General features: G+C 47.8%; 1 protein-coding gene across 1 annotated transcript; it reads right to left on the bottom strand.

Moving 5' to 3' along the window:
* Positions 1-4924: 4924 nt before the first annotated feature.
* NFATC2IP (nuclear factor of activated T cells 2 interacting protein) lies at positions 4925-14390 on the bottom strand. Its single transcript, XM_014838023.3, has 8 exons — positions 13918-14390; positions 13186-13252; positions 11063-11180; positions 10276-10356; positions 9996-10182; positions 8548-8692; positions 8310-8419; positions 4925-7098 (listed from the first exon to the last, which is right to left on the bottom strand). The coding sequence occupies exons 1-8, from the start codon at positions 14296-14298 to the stop codon at positions 6940-6942; spliced, it is 1248 nt and encodes a 415-aa protein (XP_014693509.1). The 5' UTR covers positions 14299-14390; the 3' UTR covers positions 4925-6939.
* Positions 14391-21081: the final 6691 nt, after the last annotated feature.

The raw sequence follows: 21081 nt of genomic DNA, 5'->3' as shown, positions 1-21081 counted from the left end.
ATTTTGAGTCATGAATACCCCTCTTAGCGTTGCCCCAGGAGATACTTCATGTTTCTCAACCTTAAGTCTGGTCTCCCCAAGGGTTTTAGGGAAAGAGATGGAGACAAACTTCAGATTGTAGTCACTGAATTTCCTGAAAAAAAAATCAGGGGCCAGCCCAGTGGCACGGTGGTTAAGTTCGCACATCCGTTTCAGCAGCAGGGGGTTCGCAAGTTCAGCTCCCGGCTGCAGACCTACGCACTGCTTGTTGAACCATGCTGTGGCAGGCGTCCCACATATAAAGTAGAGGAAGATGGGCATGGATGTTAGCTCAGGGCCAGTCTTCCTCAGCAAAAAAGAGGAGGATTGGCAGCAGATGTTAGCTCAGGGCTAATCTTCCTCAAAAAAAAAAAGTATATATATATATATATATGTATATATATTGAGCATCTACTATGTGCCTGGCATTGCACCAGGTGTCAGGCAAAAACAGATTTCGTCCCTGCACTTATGGAGCTTATCTGGAGGAGACATATCCATACATACATAAACTGCACCTGTGAAATGAAAAGGCAAGCCACAGATGGGAAGAAAATATGTGCAAAGCATGTATCTGACAAAGGACTTATATCCAGATGTATAAAGAACTCTTAAAATGCAATAAACAGTGGAATCTAAAAAACAAACTCATAGGAAAAAAAATCAGACTTGTGGTTACCAGAGGCAGAGGCAGGAGGAGGGGGAATCGGAGGAAGGCGGTCAGAAGGTACAAACTTCCAGTTATACGATAAATAAGTACTAGGGATGTAACGTACAACCTGATGACTGCAGGGAACGCTGCTGTGCGGTATATAGGAGAGTTGTGGAAAGTAAATCCTAAGAGTGCCCATCACAAGGACATTTTTTTCCTTTATTCTTTGTTTTGTATCTATAAGAGAAGATGGATGTTAGCTGAACCTATTGTGGTAATTGTTTCAGAATATATGTAAATCAAGCCATCACGCTGTATGCCTTAAACTTACACAGAGATGTATGTCGATTATTTGTGAATCAAACTGGAAAAAAATTTGTCCAAGTCAAAAGAAAAACTCAAAAAGACAAAAACAGTTTTTTACATGGGCAAAAGATTTAAACAGACATTTCACAAAAGAAGATATATGAATGGTCAACAAGTATATGACACCATTGGTCTTTATGGAAAATAGAAATTAAAACCACAATAAGATACTACTAGAGTAGCTAAAAAAAAAAAAAGCCATGATAATACCAAGTACTGGAAACGATATGGAGCAACTAGAACCTTCATGCCATGCTTGTGGGAATGCAAATAGTGCAGCTACTTGGGAAAATAGTTTGGCAGTTTATTTAAAAATTAAACATATACTTCCCATATAGCCCAGCAACTCCACTCCTAGGTATCTATCAACGAAAAATGAAAACACCTCCAAACAAAAACCTGTATGTAGGGGCCAGCCCCGTGGTACAGTGGTTACGTGCACTCGTTCCGCTTCGGCAGCCCGGGGTTTGTCGGTTCCGATCCGGGGTGCGGACATGGTACCACTTGGCACGCCATGCTGTGGTAGGCGTCCCACATATAAAGTGGAGGAAGATGGGCATGGATGTTAGCTCAGGGCCAGTCTCCCTCAGCAAAAAGAGGAGGATTGGCGGCAGATGTTAGCTCAGGGCTAATCTCAAAAAAACAAAAAAACCCCACCTGTATGAAAATGTTCATAGAAACATTATTCATAATAGGCAAAAAATGAAAAAAACCCACATGTCCGTCAACAGGTGAGTTGTATGTACAATGGAATACTACTCAGTGATACACACAACATGGATAAATCTCAAAAAACATTGTTCTAAGTTAAAGAAGCTAGACACAAAAGCCTGCACACTGTATTATTCCATTTATGTGAAAATTCAGAAAAGGCAAAACTAAAGTGACAGCAAATGAGTGGTTGCCTGGGGTCAGGGGGAGGAGGAGTGCATACATTTGCACAACTGTACGTCTTCTAAACCTCATTGAGCTGGGTACTTAAAATGGGTGCATGTTTAGCCATGTAAATTAAACAACAATAAATTTTTTTAAAAAAAAAACCCTGTAGTCCAAACACAATATCACTGGACATTAATGAAAATAAAATTTTGTAGTTATAAAGGTAAATATTTCAATGCTAATTAGTTTTGCCAAATGGGAAAAAATATTTGGCTCCCCTCTGAGTACAGGTGCTTTTTAATTTGATGGATCTCTCAATTAAAATTCCTTTAAGGTCAGATAAATAAATATGTACAGATAATTGGTTTAAACTGGACCCCAACTTTTGCTCTATTTGCTTTGGAAATTGTGATTCATGAAATGTAAATACATGTGGAATTTCTTGAAAAAAAAGTTTACCTATGACAAGTGCCACAAAAAAGTCCAGCATATGAGTGTTAGAAGGACCTGATAACAGGGGCATTTGACCTGGTCAGGGAGGTTGAGAGCTTCTCTGAGGAAGTGGCCCTTGAGTTCAGATGTGGGGAGGGGTAATCACTGACTATGCCCGGGAGGAAAGAAAGAAAGCATGTGGAAAGCATGTGCAAAGGCCCTGCCACAGAATGAAGCATAATGAACACAAGGATCTGAAAGAAGGGCAGTGTGCAGAGCACTGAGAGAAGGAGGCCTGCTGGGGAGCAGGCAGAGGCCAGGCTGGGCAGGGCCTAGGCCATGTTAAGGATCTCCTTCATATTAGAATCAGATTTGTGTTTGAGATCACTCTGGCTGCAGTGTAGACAGATTGGAGGGGGCCAGAGGAGCAGCAGAGCAACCTGGTAGGTGGCTATGGCACTAGACTAGGCTTGAGGCAGTGATGGCTCGCACCAGGATGGGATGGAGTGAGAGAAGTCTACAGCTTTGAGAACCGCTTGGGGCAGTTAAGTTGGCTGGTGATGGAGTGCAAATGGGGACAAACTGGTGTCAAGAGTGAAACTTTAGGTTTCTGGCACATGCAATGAGATGGATTCTTTGAGACAAGAAACTTATTTATTCATTCAACAAACATTTGCTAGGTAACTATGATGTGTCAGACACCAAGCTAGGGATCTTTGAGAAGACCAAGACATAGACCAATGGGTCTAAGGGTGTACTGAGCTGGACCCCTGTTCCAGGCTGAGGTGGGATACACAAGAGGACATGGCCAATCCTATGGGGGCTTTATGGGGGGAATTGACCCCTAAGTTGGAGGGAATGGCTGGGGTGGGGAGATGGGAGGCTTTAAAAGTGAGGCTACGGGAAAAAGTCACAGTGTCTTGCCACTAGAAGTGTGGTCAGCAGTGTCGCAAAACTAGCGAGCTTGTTAGAATGGCAGCGACTCAGGCCCCACCCCTGAGAGGCTGAATCCGCATCTGCCTTTCCCCCAGCTCCACAGCTGACTCTTGTGCACATGAAAGTGTGAGCACTGGTCTCCTTAAGAATTCGAAGTCAGATGTCAGGCCCACCTGGTTTTACACCTGGCTGTGCATTTGGTGGCTGTGTGACAGTCTGGGGCAAGTTAATTAATCTTTCTAAGATTCTGCTTGTCTTCTGTATAATGGGAATAACACCACCACCAATCTCATAGGATTGCTCTGAGGACAAATGAAATTACGAAAATTGCCAAGCTTGGTATGTGGCACTGAGTAAGGGCTCATTAAAGTTTTAAAGTTTTCTAATCAGGAGAGTTTTAGAAAGATCACTGACAAGTGATCAATCTCTGATCAAGAGAATGAACAATCTCTCTCATCATAGAAGAAGTGCAAATTCTTTTACAATGAGTAGTCTTTTTCATATCCTTCCCAGATTAAGTGCTGGGGAAGATAAGAGGAAACTGGAACCTTCTAGCACTTGCTAATGTACTTATAAAGAGGGCCAGCCACTTGGATCAGCAGTCCTTCAGTACTCAAGAGAAACTGGGTAGCTGCATATTTCAACAGCTCGTGATTCCACTCCTGGACATAAACCGAAGGAAGTCTCACCCAGCGCCCAACAGGATCCAAGAGGGTTGCTGCAGTTGTAGGCAATAGCAACATCCTGCGGCTAGAGCTGGGTTTGGTGACCAGGGACAGAAATCCTCTAATAGCAGTGATTTCAACAAGACAGAAGTTCCTCTTTCCCGTGAAAGCCCAAAGGTCAGTGGGGCTGGTAAGATGCTGCAGGGAGGCTGACACGCAGGCTCCTTCTCTCCGTGTCCTGCCCTGCGTGGCCTCCTTCCCCAGGGTCACCTCTTGTCAGTAAGGTTGCTCCATTTCCAGTCAGCAGCAGAAGAAAGCAAAGGCGAGGGACACACACCGCCCCCTTATGGACACATCCTGGAGGCCACATCCCTCTTCCCCCTGCACCCCATGAGCCTAAATTGGCACTTGGCTACGCCTGGTGACAAGGAAGGCTGGGAGGTACTGTCTTCCTTCTCAAGTCTCTGTGCTTGGCTGAAAACCAGGGCTTCTATTACCCTGGAAGGAAGAAGAATGGATGCAAGGGGACAACTACTGGTCTCAGTCACAGGGGCCATAGTGGGGGTCCCACAAGGGCCGCAAAGATGGAAATCCTCAAGTATACACAAACTGAATGTATTATCTTTTATTCTGTTGTGACTGAATACATAATTTTAATATGTTCAAACTTTTTTTTTTTTTTTTTGAGGAAGATTAGCCCTGAGCTAACTGCTGCCAATCCTCTTTTTGCTGAGGAAGGCTGGCCTTGAGCTAACATCCATGCCCATCTTCCTCTACTTTATATGTGGGATGCCTACCACAGCATGGCATGCCAAGCAGTGTCATGTCCGCACCCAGGATCCAAACTGGCGAATCCCGGGCTGCTGAAGCGGAACGTGAGCACTTAACCGCTGCACCACCAGGCCAGCCCCCTAATGTGTTCAAACTTATTAATGGACATAAAAGATCTGAAAAAAATGAGAGCTATACCATAACATGGATTATTTAAATGTTATAAAGCTTTATTATGTGTATTTTTCCCACATTACAAGTTCAAAGGAATGCCATATTTCAACAAAAAAATTTTTAGGAAGGTGATAAACTTTTGCCAAAATTATACCACGTATCAGTGGGAAATGGTTTTATTAGTAGACAGCACTGAGAAAACTGGCTCATTATAGGGTGAAAATAAAACTTGGATCTCATATACAAAGGTGAATTTCCAATAGTTTAAAATATTTAATATTTAGCAGCCAGTACAGCCTGGCATCCACCGATGAGAACAAATGTTTGACCATGCAGAAGAGATGCCAGCCAGTGCACATACCAGCTTGTACGGGCTGGACTTCAGCCCTATTTAGTGATCTATATGTGAAAGGGAAAACTAGTAAGCTAACAGAAGAAACTGTAAAACATCTTAACTACTTTTAAGTAAGAAATCAAAACATAACAGATGATATGACAAAATAGTTAATTCATTTACATTAAAATTAAGAACTTCTGTTCAGTGAAGGACACCCCTAGATATACAAATACAAGTGCTATTCTTTATTTGCAACCACCCAGAGATACACAAGTGACTCTTGAAAATAAACAAAAAAAGACAGAAGGCTCCCATGAGAAAATAAGCAAAGAGAAATGAGCAGTGCACAGCAAGGGAAACCAGAAAGGCTACAGGTATATGAAAAATTCCCCAAATCGGATGAATGTACATGAAAACACAGTGCCATTTTACACTCATCAGACTGCCAAAAATTAGGAAGTTGGGCAATGACGGGTGCTGGTGAGGATAAGGAGAAATGGGAAGCCTCAAGTGGGAAGGTCAGTGACCAAGCTAAACAAAACTTTGGTAGAACCAGAGAGAAATTAACCTGTCTGACCCGTAATCAAACCCATCTTAGGTACCTCTGCTGGAGAACTTTCCACACAAGCACGGAAGGGGACACATGAAAGGATGTTTGTTGTGGCCTTGTCTACGTGCTGAGGAGCTAGAGGCACCCAGGTGTCCAGCACGTAGCAAACATGAGTAAAATGCAGTTGACACCCACTGTGGAATACCAGAGAGCAGCTCAAAGCAATGAAGCAGGCGGAGAATGAGCAACACATGTTGAGTGAAAAAGGATACAACGCAAGATCTCTAGCACAAGGCCGCAGATATAAAAAGTATATTCACACATACAACACCGCGTTTTACAAGGATACATTCATATTCAAAGACATGTAATCACCACATTAGAATGGGTGCTTATGGGAGAGGATGGCATGAAGAAAGCAGAAAAAGTCATAAAACCAGAGAAGCCTGGAGTGGACTATAATCCTGAGATCCAAAACCAAAAGGCTCAGTGTGCTCAATTATGCCTTTAATAACATGTGTGCATCAGTAGGTGGTTATAAAGGGTCCTGGGAGGAGGAAGACAGCCAAGCCTGAGAATCCACTACAACCTTCAAAAGAGTAACCAACTGTCAGCCTCTGCGGAAGCTAACGTGTGTGTGGGTTTGATCCTTTATTTTTCTGCAAGCCAAGGAACCACACCTGTGTATGTGCTTCAAGCAAACTTCACTCCCAACCCCCAAATGACATTAAGGCCACTGCTGCTCCGAAACATGGTATAATCGCAGGCCTGGAATCCCATACCCAACACTTACTTATTTTAACTCACTCTTTAAATATGAGCAGTTTCATAAAATAGACATCTTCACAAAGGAAAGGGTGATGGTGGAGGTGAAAGGACGGGGGTGAGGGATACATTCTCCACGTCCCAGGCGGCTGCAGAGCTCAGCACACGTGGATGAGCCACAGTGCACCCAGGGCAGCAACAACGACCACACAACCAACCAGCTAACTAACGGCTTCAAACCACGGTCAACGGGAAGGGGGTCAAAGAGCATTCCTTGATTTTGCTTCAGCTTAAAGAGAAGTTCTACCTCAGCTTCAGCTAGGCCTTATGGAGCCAAAAAGGGGCAGCTGTTCTCCCCAAGTGCAGGCTGGGCCTCCAAACAGGGAGTGGGGTTTCAGCCCCAGACCTCAATGAGGTCCCCAGATTCCATGCCCAGATCAGCCGGAAGCTCCTTGCCTGAAAGCTTTGTCCCATCAAAGAAGAAGGAGAGCTTGTGGCCGGAGAGTCCCATGGCCTCCTCGTAGCGGGACATGAGGGTCCTAAGAGGAGAATCCTGGATGGAGAGGACAAAATGGATGTAAGAATTTGAAAAGAGGGGCTGGGGAGAACTTGTAGGGATGGATAGAGGACTTGGGACAAGGAGGACAAGAGGACAAGTCAAGTCAGAGCCCAGGAGGGAAGGCAAGCAGATGAAGAAACCAGCACAGCTGGGTTCCTCTCTACGGAACGGGGCTCTGGAGCCCAAGGCTTAGGAGCGTGGGCTCTGGGTTAGGCAGGTTCTCCGAAACCTGGTCTTGTCACCTACCAATGGAGGCGTGTAGCACGATAAAGACAGCCCAGACTCCAGAGTGAGAATGCTCCCAGCTGGGGGCCAGATCTCCCACTGTACTGGATGTGACCTTAGGCAAGTGTCATGGGTTGATTATGTCCCCCAAAAAGATACCTGTGGTCCTAATTCCTAGTAAATGTGAATGTGACCTTATCTGGAAGTCGGGCCTTTGGAGATGCAATCAGGTTAAGATGAGGTGATACCTGATTAGGGTGGGTGCTAATGCAATTTGACTGGTGTCCTTGTAAGAGAAAACAGAGACACACAGGGAGAAGGTCGTGTGACAAAAGAGGCAGACTGGAGTGACAGCAGCTGCAAGCCAAGGAATGCCAAGGATTCCCAGCCACCACCATAAGCTTGGAAGAAGCAAGGAAGGATTTTACCCAGAGTCTCAGAAGGAGCATGACCCTGATTTCAGACTTCTAACCTCCTGAACTGTGAGAGAAATTGATCTGAGTCACCCAGTGTGTGGCATGCTGTTCCAGTAGCCCAAGGAAACTAATTCAGCAAGTGACTCCACCTCCCTAGACCTCGGCTTCCTTGTTTGTTAAATGAGGGTAACGACAGAGCGTTCCCATGTAAGGTTATTGTGAAATTCAAGAATACCTTGCATGTGAAGTAATCATCCTTAGCACAGGGACTGTCACTTAGAAGGGTGGCTTTAACTGTTATTTTGATGGGTTTTATTGGTTACTGCCCAAGGGTCCTTTGCACTTTAACTGGAAGGAGGAGTTAGGAGACTAGAGCAGAGGTTCCCAGCAGAAGGGGAGGGAAGAATCATGGGCTTCCCACTATCAGGATGGGCAGGAACCCAAGACCACGGAGGGGACTGTCCCCACCGAGTCAGGATTAGGAGGAGTCCATCCTCCATTAACTGACAAGAGAGATGGCGGAGAACAGGCTGAGGGGCCTGGAGAGCCATCCCTCCCACTCACTCGAGACAGCGAGACTTCCAGCATCTGATGTTTCTCCTTCCCCTGCACCCGCAGCTGGAGCATCTGGGACGTCTCTGCAGCCTCTGGAGAACTTGCTAGCACCACACAGTCTATGGGAGGCAGAATCAGGAAGCCAGGCCTGAGTGGCAGTTGGAAGCAGGGCCCCTCCAGGCCTTTCCCCTTAGCCCTCCCTGGGGCAAAGCCTCCTCGAGGCTCCGCCTCCCTGCCTTCCTCTCACCAATGATGTCAGCCACTCCAAGCTTTAGGGTCCTGGGGGTAGCAGTAGGGGACAGCTCTGTCTCTCCGAAGAGCAAGAGGATCCTGCTTGGGGACACCCCGAGATGGGCAGCCATGTGGTCCACCACACTCTGTAGGGGCTCCGACTGGGGAGGGGGACAAGAAGCAAAGGAGGCCTTCCTGCCTTGCTGTGCCCACCCCACTCCACCCCCAACCCAAGTTTCTGGCCTTTGCTACTCGCTGAGCTTCTCAGCTGTGAGTGTCATCCTATTTACCTGGCAAAGTACAGAATAAAATCATGTCAATACAAGGTTCAGGAAAGTAACACAAAAAAATGAAACAAGGGCCGGCCCCATGGCCGAGTGGTTAAGTTTGCGCTCTCTGCTTCAGCAGCCCAGGGTTTTGCCAGTTCGGATCCTGGGCGCAGACATGGCACCACTTGTCAGGCCATGTTGAAGCAGAATCCCACATGCCACAACTAGAAAGACCCACAAGTAAAATATACAACTATGTACTGGGGGGAGGATTTGGGGAGAAAAAGCAAAAAAAAAAAAAGACATGAAGCAGCCACGGGACAGAAGAAAAAAAGGGAGTGGTGGGGACTGCGGCAAACTGGAGCTCATATGCCCCATCTAAACAGGCCAGCTGTTCTGCAGCTCCAGTGGATTGGCACCACGTGGGAATCCGGGCCAGTGTGACTACACCTTCGTATTTAAGAGAGGCCAGACATCAGGACCTTTGTATGAAATTACCCATTGCAAAGCTTGGCAATGAACTCATACATTTTAAAAGCACTGTATGGGGCAAGAGAAGAAGATGAACTAAAAAAAAGAAGATGCACACAACCAGAGGCACATGCAACTATGTACTGGGGGCTTTGGGGAGAAGAAGAAGAAGGAAAAAAAAAAAGAAGATGCACTGTTGATAAGACCATGAGCTGCCAGTTTGCAACCTCTGGCTTAGTTGCTTGCCCAGTGTATGGTTACCACTCAATAAATGGTCATTTCTGTTATCATTCTTGTTCTGGAATCGGGGTCATCCCTCCAAAAATGGTAGTCTGTACCAGGAAGGTGGGGGAGCTCAGAATGACTGAGGGACATGTGTGTGTCTAATCCAGTAAGGGCAAGCGCAAGAGGGCAGTGCACAGTCCAAGGGAAGGAAGGAGGGAGGGACGTGCCCTGGAGAGGGGCTGCCAAGCGAAGCTTCTTAGGATGCTTCCACGGAGGCTTGAAGAATAGGCGGGAAGATTGCCAGAAAGAGAGGGGAGAGTGAAGAAAAGACAATTCAGACAAGGGGGACAGTCAGCGCAAAGGCACAGAGGCCTGTAAAGCCTGGCAGCTCCAGAGAGCAGAATGGGCAAAGGAAGGCACAGTCCCCTCTGCCGGCACACCACTGTCTCACTCAGGCAGCTCCTGGGGCCCTTCTCCCACAGGCCCTTCAGGCACTCACCATCCTGACGGGCAATCTGACCAGGTCAGCCCGGCACCGGATTTTGAGCGGGAGGAGTCGGGGGCTCTCTGGGAGAATGGGCCCCTCCACTAGGACCACCTCGTCCTCTTGGCTCAGGTGGTCCTGGCCCTGGCACTGCTTGGGACTCAGGCAGGAGCGGAGATCTTGGAGGCGCTTGTTCACCTCCCTTCAGTGCAGAAAGGACTTTGGGTCAGCCAGGGTTGGCCACTCCACCCAAGTGCCCCACTCCACCCAATCAGAGCCCCCCTGCCCTTGGCACCTTAACTTCTGGAGTGCCTGAGTGTGCTTTCTGCTTTTGGTCCTTGGCAGAGGTGGGGGCAAAGGAGAGGTATCCTGAGCCCTGCAGAGAGAAGAGACTGGTGGGATGGAGGAAGAGAAGAAACTCCAGGCCCCACCTTTCCTCATGGGCTCTGGACCCCTGGGAACCAAAATGGAGAATCAAGAGGGAGCATGTTCTAGTGACATCTACCTTACTGGAAGACAGGGGGAGGTAAGGACAGGGAAAACCTGAGTCATCATTTTTATATTTATGTGACCCAAATATCAGGGAGGGAAATGCCTAACTTTTAAGGTAAGTCAGTCACTTTCCAGGTGAATGTCTGATAACATCCAGCAGACACTGAGCACTCACCACCTGCCCAGGGTTAACTCTTAATTGACTCAAAAACTCTCGGACACAGGTACCACTATTACCCCCATCTTCAGAAGAGGAAAATGAAGCACAGAGAGGATAGGTAAGAGGCAGGTGGCCGGCTCTGAGCCACAAGGGCTATCTCCAGGGCTGCACCCTTCACCCCTGCATTATTACCGTCTCAGACGCAGGGACGAAACACTCCACTCCAAGGGGTGGTCCTGAAGGGTCTGCTGTCATCCTCTGATGTAGGCCACCTCCTCTCCCCAGAGCTGCATTCTTCACCTTGGCCTCAAGACTCCTTCCGTCCCTTCTCCTTACCCTTTCAAGACCCATCCAAGGGTCCTGCCTGCCTCAGCCTAACACTCCAAGTCCCCTTCTGCTCCCAGGGCCCCAGTGCCTCCGCCTCACTCACAGCAACTCCTTCTTTTTCTTTTCTTCTTCATTCTTATTCCTCAGCTTCTTCTTCCAAGGAGAATCTGGAAATGGGGGATCTTCAGCATGCGAACTGCTAGAATCTGCCATATCCGCCTCTGGGGACAGAGGAAGAGAAAGTGGAAAGAGGGGGGCCAAGAGAGGGGAGCAGGAGGCCGAGGAGACATAAGTCACGGGCTTCAGAAGGTCCTGAGAAAGGAGGAGACTGCAGGGCCCCCAGACACACACAGGACCACACAATAACACTGGGGAAGTGCTCAACAGGCATGAGTCAAAAGAGAAATGCCTAACTCAGAGAAAGGACGAGCTGGAATCGGACAGAACCAGAGAGTGTCTGAGCCTCGAGCTAAGGCATGAGACAGTGCAGTGAGGGTGGACAACTGGAAAGTGGCCTGCAGGGCTCATTTCACTTTTCTGATTACATGCACCCCATAAATAAAAAATACTGAGCACACAACCTGGGAAACAAGTATTTACATACATACTACTATAGAGTAAATAAAACACACGTACTACTTCCTATACATGGACATACAATTACGTATGTGATGAAACATACGTTAAAACAGATGTTGTCAAAGGATGATTTTTTTTTAAATGTTTCTATTTTCTTTCTATACTCAATTAGGTGGGCATAGACAGACTATGTCAGTCTAGCAGGCAAGGGGTATAGGGAGGTAACGAGGTAAACAGAGAAATACAGTCCTCTAAGCCCATGTTTCTCAAATTTCATCCATGTGAGTGTCATTATCACATTTTTCCATATCTGTGTTATTTGTTTAACATCTTTCTTTAAATCATTCATTTAAACTTAAATTTCTTATAAAAGGAAAAGAAGTATTATTCTAGAACACAGAAGCTCTTTCCCATTTGCTTGCCACCAATAAAAGATCGTCATGAACCATAAAAATAAATACCGTGAGAACAAAACAATGGCAATTAATCCTAGATCAGCGGGTCTCAACCAGAGGTAATTCTGCCTCCCAGGGGACATGTGGCAATGTCTGGAGACTATTTTGGCTGTCACGATGAGGCGGGGAGGGGATTGGGCCATGATACTGGCTTCTAGCAGGTAGCAGTCAGGATGCTGCTGAACATCCCACAATGCACAAGACAGCCCCACACAACTAAGAAGTGTCCAGTCCAAAAGTCAATGGTGCTGAAGGTGAGAAATCTTGTCCTACTTAAATATGGCAGCTGCCAGAGGCCTGAGATTCTGCATTTCTGACACGCTCCCAGAGGGTACCCAACACTACTGAGCGCACATTTTGAGAAGCAAGGACAGAGGTACCTTTTATATACCATTTGTCCGTACCACGTACTGTCCTAAACCACATACAAAGCCCATGAGAGGGCTCTCTATATATTCTCTTTAATTAATTCTCACCAAAATCCTTTGACATAAGTCCACTATTATCCTCAATTTCCTGATGAGGAATTTGAAGCGTTATGAGATTAACTTGCCCAAGGTCACATAGCGAAGCGACTAAGGGTAGAGCTGGGATTCAAACCCAGGCCAGCTGGTCCCTAAATCAGCTCTTAATCACCCTACCATACTCTCTCATGCTACAGAAGTCTTGCTCCAAGGTCTGCATTTGCCTACTGGATTACTTCCTTATTAGACTTGATTCTCATTCACTGTCCTTGAGCGGTTTGCAAAAAGCACATCACTAGGGGAGGATAAAAGCTAGGCAGCCCTGCTAAGATGCAAAGAATGTCCTGCTGACTCCAGAGTGTTCCCAAGGAACTTGCTGCAGATGTAACAAGATGTTACAGATTCTCGACACCTCCCCCTCCCCTACCCCCAGGATTACAGAAGCAGAATCTCTGGGGATGGTGCCTGGAAATCTGTACATCAGCACACTCTTATGCTTATAATTTGGGAGATGTGTGGTTCAACAGCACTTCCTGTGCCTTCTGGTTAAAAATCCAGCTCCTTTCAGGCCTGGAGCTTTTTTCTGACTAGGAAGCCGGAGTCACCTCTCCCATACCCTTCCCCTGAGCCTCAGGAAACAAACTAACTGCAGAGATGTCAACGCCAGGAAGTCTCCTCGGATAGGCCAGCGCTGGGATGGGCACCTCTTCCTGGAAGCCCTCCCTTACCTTCCTCAGCCCCTGGGGGACAGAGTTTTAGGAGGTGATCTGGAATGAGGTGGAGGCTGCTCTTCACCTGTAATGACAAAAGTGGATCAGTCCTAAATCCTCCCTCCACTGAAAGGGAAAATGGGATGATTCTTCCCTCACACCCAGGCCTCCTCCAGCTCCCAAGTCCTGCCTAAGGATACAGACACCACAGACCTCTCCTAGAGACTCAGGAGTCCAGCTTCCCCAGGATCCAAAATCGGACTATCCTTACTCCTACATCGCCTTTCCCTAAGGCACTCTGAGGATGCTAGTTTAGTTCTTTTCACTAGGTTGCTAGCCATCTCACTATCTTAGAATCCTAGGAAATCCCAGTCCCCCAGCTCACTCTACCACCTGGGGACCCCAGTCCTCTCTGAACTTCCATAGACTCCAGGCCCCAATACCTTAGCTTGCTGGATTCTTAGCAATGGGCCACATCATCAAAACCCAACATGCCCCAAACCCCAATGCTAGGTCCTCCCAGCCCCTTAGCCCCTCTATGCCTCCGACACTCCAGCTCCTGGGAATCCCAAACTTCAAACCTCTTCATCTCCCCAGTCTGCAGAAACTCCAGGAACCCTGCATCTCTCTGCCTCCAAGGCCCTAGCCCCTGCTTCCGTTTAGTCCCGCAAGACCACCCTCCGAACTCTACCCTCAGCACTCCCTAAACCCAGCCCTTCCGCGCTCGCCCTCCCGGGAACGCGGCTGCACCTTTCCGGAGTACACTGGAACTACCGGTGCCTCCCCAGGATCCAGCAGTAGCCGCCGCCGCCGCCTGACCGGGGCCCGCGGGGCTCCAGCCGGCTGTGCGCCAGCCCCTTCGCTGTCACTGTCGCTGTCGTCCCGGGGCGCGGCCGGCACGGGGGGCTCCGAGAGCGGGGACTCCACCGGGTCCGCAGCGCTGGACGCCGTTGCGACCTCCAGAACATCCTCATCGCTGTCGCTGACCAAGTCCACAAGCACCGAGTCCAGGGTGCGCCGGGCTGGAGACCGCTGGGCGCGAGGACGCCGGTCCCGGCCGCCGCAGGATCCCCGAGCCCTTCGACTGCCGCCCCGGGACCCCCGGCCCCGTTTCCTCACCGGCTCCGCCATGGCACGCCAACGGCCACCACAGTGGCCCGTCCCCAGCCAATTCGCCCGGCCCCCTCCAGCGACTTCCGCTCTTCATTGGGCAAACCGCCCGTTAGTCAGCACGTGTCCCCGCCCACACTCTCTGGATCCGCCTCCTGCCTTTTCACTGGTCGCGGCATCTGCCAATCACGCATCTACCACTGAAACCAAGGCGCCAAAGATTCCAATCAGCCTCGGCGCAATGAGCGTAGGTTTCGATTCGGCCCGGCTCCCCCATTGGCCAAGCTGCTTCTCTTCCTGATCAGCCTTCTTCCAGGCCCGCCCACTAAAGAGAGCCGTTTGCCTGGTTGGTGGAGGAGCGGGGGATCCTGGGAATTGTAGTCCTCAAGCGGTCGGCTATAGAGGAGGAGGCAGGAGGATTGGGGATTGCTTTTTAGAAACCAGGGAATTAGGCCTCAGACCTCCTGGGTATCCCCCTTATTGTTTCCTCCAATCATGTTGTGAGCTGAGTATTTCCACTGAACGCCACCCCCCCTCACACACGCCCCTCCTCACGTGCAAAATCCTCACAGTACACACCCCAGACCAACACTTCAACACTACCCAACTCTCCGAATTACCTCCAACAGCATACATACCCCCCTCACAGCAGACGTCCCGACAGACACACTTCACCACAATGTCAACACAACATACACCTAAGCACTACACGCCTCACAAACAACACCTGGAAGGGCAAATACAAATGAAAAACAAGAGGCTTAATTCTCCCTGCTGAAAATAAGGGACGTGACTTCTCCCTGCTCTCCTTTCTTTCAGACTGTCTTTCGCGGTCCTTTTCAAATGTGTGTAAAGCTTTATAATGGCTAAATCTGCCTCTTGCCAGTCTCATAACCCAGGAACTCTGGGACCTTGTAGCCATCTTTTTGAAATGCAAACATCAAGGGAGATAGCTGCCAATTTCCCAGTTCCTGGGGGAGAACAACAGCCTAACTTTGGTGGGGGTCTTGCTGCTGACAAGAGATTCTCACATACTGAAGTATATGGGGCAACTATTCGGGTTCAAAACTTATTTGGCTTGAGGGGCCAGCCCTGTGCCCAAGTGGTTAAGTTTGCGCGCTCCGCTTTGGTGGCCCAGGGTTTCGCTGGTTTGGATCCTGGGCGCAGGAATGGCACCGCTCATCAGGCCATGTTGAGGCAGCATCCCATACGCCACAACTAGAAGGACCCACAACTAGAATACACAACTATGCACCGGGGGGATTTGGGGAGAAAAAGCAGAAAGGAAAAAAAAAGAAGATTGGCAACAGTTGTTAGCTCAGGTGCCAATCTTTAAAAAAAAAAAAAAAACTTATTTGGCTTGAACTAAAAACCCTGACTTTTGGCCTATCAAACATACATTGTACATCTGCTTAACCATTAAAGTAAAGGATGCACTCTCTTAAGATAAGAATGCATACTTCCCCTCCTACGCCTGTTGGTAATGCCAGGATTAGTCCCTTCCTGACATGTCCGTCATGTTGACCTGCTAATTTGCAACTGGATACCTCTTCGAAATTTTTATGAAAATGTATGCTGGGTGTGTTTAATGTATGTTCTTTGTTCTAAAAAGATATAAGACTGTACTGAAACCCACACTTCTCCGGAAAGCCTTCGACGGCCTGCCTGGGTTATAATCCTCACTCTGGCTCATAATAAACTCACCCCAATTCTGATTTGTAGGTTGGTTATAGCTTATCTGCGTCAACAATGCAAAATACAAAACTACCTCCTGTCATAAAGAAAGTGAGAAGTTTGTTTCTCCCCAGATAAAAGTCAGTTACCATGATATGACAAAGCTGGGATGAACTATGCGTGACCAAAGGTGTTGTCAAGTCCTCTTACTTGAGGCCTAGTTATTGTTTTTCTTGAAAACAAGACACGGGTTTTGAAAATTTATCTTGAAAACAGGATAAGTGGTCGTACTTGCTTGGCTGTATGAAAAGCTGAGATTTCCTTCTGCCTTTGCAATCTCTTGGCAGACTGCCTGTGATGTACATCACATTCTAGTTTAGTGCTTATCCAATAATAAAACTGTAGGGGGCTGGCCCGGTGGTGCAGCAGTTAAGTGCGCACCTTCTACTTCAGCAGCCCGGGGTTCGCCGGCTGGGATCCCAGGTGCGGACATGGCACCGCTTGGCACGCCATGCTATGGCAGGCATCCCACATATACAGTAGAGGAAGATGGGCACGGATGTTAGCTCAGGGCCAGTCTTCCTCAGCAAAAAGAGGACGATTGGCAGTAGATGTTAGCTCAGGGCTAATCTTCCTCCAAAAAAAAAATAATAATAGTAATAATAATAAAACTGTGGGGCTGGCCATGTGGCCGAATGGTTAAGTTCGCGTGCTCCACTTTGGCAGCCCAGGGTTTCACCAGTTCGGATCCCAGCACGGACACGGCACCACTCATCAGGCCATGCTGAGGTGGCATCCCACATGTCACAACTAGAAGGACCCTCAACTAAAATATACAACTATGTACTTGGGGGCTTTGGGGAGAAAAAGGAAAAAAAAAAAGGAAGATTGGCAACAGTTGTTAGCTCAGGTGCCAATCTTTAAAAAAAAAGAAAAATAATAATAAAACTGTTTTCTGTCTCTTCTACCTCTGAGGGGAGGTTTTCTGAGTTGGGAGATTTTGTTTGTTCGCTATATTTCCCCGAAACACCCACCAACAACATCACACACCTCAGAGGCTACATATCCTCCACACATCTAGCCTACCCACAATTCCTGCATGAAATGCACCCCAACAGCAGATACACTCCTTCAACACTTCACACCTCCAATATCACTTCCAACTGTATGACCCCTGACACCTCACACCATACAGCCCAGACCACACTTCACACGATACCCACACAGCATACACCCAATACATACATACACCTGCCTCTCACTCACATAATGTTCACATAACTCGGACTTCAGACATTCACCCAGTACAGCATCATGACCATCACCCACATCCCACTACAAATATAACCACGGGCCCTCCAGGACTGGTTCAACTAATCCCATCTTATCAACAGACTAATTAAGGGTGGTTTTTCAGGGACTGAGACCCCTTGTCCAGTTCAGGCCAGTAGAGACCATCAACCCATCAACTAGGCCTGCACAAATGCTCAACAAGTGACCTTTTTGACGTCAAGGAGCTAAAAACTCCACCCTCAGATCATGGTAATGCTGCCATTTTGTGAACGTGCATCCTGTGAAGAGGCATGAAGCTTGACTATGCTTGTGCAAATCGTCAATTACCTCACTTCTCCCCACCTCCAATCATCTATTCCCACACTTCAGACCACCTTGTTCCCTACCCCATAAATATCCCTGAGTCCCCATTTTCGGAAGGGTGGATCCGAGATTGATTCTCCCGCCTCCTCACTTGACTGCCTTGTGATTAAATCCTTTCTCTTTGCAAACTCATCATCTCGGTGACTGGTAGAATTGTGCGGTGGGAAAAATGAACCTGGTTTGGTAACACATACACACCATATCAGTCAGCCCACACCTCAAATCCTCCACACAGACTCAGCCCAGGCCAAGACTGAAGGCGCACAACCCCAGCAGATAAGGCTGTTTCCCAGGAAACAAAGGCTTCTAGGCTCTGACAGAGGAGACTCCAAGGACCTTCCAGCCCCAGGAAACCTTCAGCCACTCTTTGTAGTCAGGGTGGAAGCATAGAGATTGCACCAAAAGCCCTTCTGCCAGCCTTGGGCCCCACCTGGGAGTCCACTGCTAACTAGAGAAGCAGAGGGTGGGCCTGGGGCCTGAAACGTCCCTTAAGCCTCCTCCTTCCTAAACTTTGCTCAAGAGCTATTAAGTCCAGCCCCTGCCAAAAAACCGAGTCATGGGGGAGGAAGTAGAGAAGCTTTGGAGTGCGGCTTCCTCCTGGGCAGGTCTCTCTGCCCAGGAGGAAGCCCCAATCCAAATGGTCTTGGTGCCCTCTGGCTCCTGGTACACAGTAGGCCCTTAATAAATGACAAATAATAATAATGGCTAATATTTGAGTGCTTACTAGGCCACTGTCATGTGCTTTACATGTCATTTAAAACTCATTAAGATAGCTATAGTTATTATCCCTATTTTACAGACCAGCAAACTACAGGACAGATAGCTTGAGTTACACAGCTAGAAAGGGGTGGAGCTGGGATTCAAACTCAGATAGTCTGATTCCAGAGCACTGGGCCGGAGTTAGCATATCTCTGTTCCCCAACTTCCCTGGAGACTTCCCTGGGTGGCAGGAGTGGCTCCATCCTCTGCACCCCGAATCTCAGGACTTTCTCCAGTCCTTCACTCACTCACTCCTTCCCCACTCACTTCCTGATCTTTGCCATTCCCTGGCTGGGTACCAGGAGCACAGAGAAGACCCAGACATGGATTCACCCTCAAGAAGACAGGATGCTTTCACCAGGAGTCACATGCTCAAATGCTTCAGGCACAGGCAGGAAACCTAAATGAATGAAACAGGCTGGGTGAAAGATAATAGAGAATGGCTGGATTATGGTAATATGGAGAGCTTATTTTAGCTGAAGGGTAAGGTGGGGCTGTAAATGCTGAGCTAGATCTGGGAATTTTATTTTTATTTTATTTTCACTTTCTTTTCTTTTTTGCCACAGGGACTGAATCCAAGACGGAAGCCTGGAAATGCTGGAGGTTCATATCCTACCTCCCACACTCCAAACATACACTACACAAAATATAACAGGAAGCATTGCTTGTGTGTGCGTGTGTCTGAGGAAGAGTGACCTTGAGCTAACATCTGTCAGTCCTCTTCCATCTTGTTTACGGCAGGCCATCACAGCAGGGCTTGATGAGCGGTGTACATGTCTGCACCCAGGACTAGAACCCACAAACCCTCGACCACCGAAGCAGAGCGTGCAAACTAAACCACTACGCCACTGGGTCAGCCCCTCTTTTTTTTTTTTTCAAATAGATACCTGAGCTCAAAAGCAAGACGGAATCTTCCTGGTGCTGGAAATAAAGAAGGAAATCAAAGCCACAACGGTGAGAGGGGGCTGAAGTCAGGCAGTCCATGGTGATGCTGGGATCTCTAGGATTGGAGTTGTAACACCGACATGAGGACAGAGGTCAAGGCTGAGGCCTCAGGAACAGCAGAGTTGAAACAGTGCTCTGCACAAAGTTGGGAGCTGACAAAGGGCTGTCTCTTCTGGGCACAGAAGATGGAGAAAAAAAATCCATCCCCAGACCCTGGGATGCAGCATGGAAGCAAGTCACCCAATAGGCAGTAGGTAGAAAAAGTAATCACAGGAAATCAGATCAGAAAGGTCACCAAAGTATGGGCTTGGATTCAGACCAAAACTCTGGTGCAAAAACCTGCTCTGAGGAACTCATGAACAAAATGGTCAAAAGCCTGTGGAGCCTGTAAGACTGTGGCAGAAGCCAAAGCATTCTGGCCCCAGAGGGTGTCACTGGGGCCCTGTGAACTCATGGGACTCCTAGAAACACAAAGAAACCTTCCATGGTGACACCACCATGGGAGAATTCACCCCAGTGTACAGACGTTCGTAACCACACCATGCCTCCTCCCTAATGCTATAACTGGGGAAACTGAGGGTCGCCGAGCTTACGTAAGTTGCCTAAGGTCAGTTAGCAATTGAAGTATTTAATGTCTCTGTGCCTCAGTCTTCTCAGTTGTAAGGTGGTGATTTTAGCGTATCTTCCTCATAGGATTGTTGTAAAGATCAAACAAGATTATGCCTGTAAAGCACTCAGAACAATGCCAGGGACATAAGAAGGTTTTCTTTTTCTTTTCCTTTTTAGTTTAGTTTGTTTGTTCATCTTAATAATGTTAATACACATAAAGCAAGTTTTGAAGGTTCGGTGATAAAGAAGTCAGTCTTACAAAGAGCACTGAAACTTCTCTGGGTTTCAGAAGACCACTGGGGCTGGGGGGAATGGTGGCAGGGCGACCAGGGAGAAGACACTGGGGACATCAGTGAGTGACTATTCCACCTTTGCCTGAGACGAGAATTTGGGTGTGGTGGAGCCTGCTACAGAATGGCCGCAGGGCACGCTGACTTTGAGCTCTGAAAGTCGTTGTGTTGATGGTTTATATCAGAAGCAGGCAGTCTATCAGGCAGTAGGCACAGGAGTAGAACTGCAGCCAGATTTCTGGACTCACATCCAGCTCTGTGAAGTGCTGGCTGTGTGATGTCAGACATGTTACTTGGCCTCTCTGACACTAGTTTCCCACCTACAAAACTGCACGCAGGAGGGGAGAGCCAAGATTGAGTATAGGCTCTGGAATTCGACTGCCAGAGTTTAAGTCCTGACCCAGCACTTATTAAGTAGGCAAGCCTGAGCAAGTTATTTAGCTTCTCTGCCTTAGTCCTCATCTGTGAAATAGGGTTGTCTGTGAAGATTCCATAAGCTAATACACATAAACATACATATATACAAAATACTTTGATACAATCCTGGCACATCAGTGCTCAATAACCTTGTGAGGTTAGCGTAAGGATTAAGGGTTAATTGACGTTAGAACACAGTAGGAGCTCAATAATTGTCAGTGGTGATTCTTGGATTGCTTCCTCTTCACTGGGCACCCAGCACACAACTGCTGAATGGACAATGACTGAATAAGTGGAAGGTGGGAATGGTAGGCCAACCCACAGGAGGGAAAAGGCCCTGTTTTACCTGGAAATGTAGCTCTCCCTAAGCCTCTGCTGGATTCAAGAGGGGATGGGAGAACACCCATCCTCACCTTCCCTTCCCCTCCCACACAAGGGCACTATATCACGGAAC

The sequence above is a fragment of the Equus asinus genome, chromosome 14, assembly GCF_041296235.1.
Source record: "Equus asinus isolate D_3611 breed Donkey chromosome 14, EquAss-T2T_v2, whole genome shotgun sequence".
In the NCBI taxonomy this organism is placed as follows: domain Eukaryota; kingdom Metazoa; phylum Chordata; class Mammalia; order Perissodactyla; family Equidae; genus Equus; species Equus asinus.
This window is presented reverse-complemented; position numbering and strand designations above follow the sequence as displayed.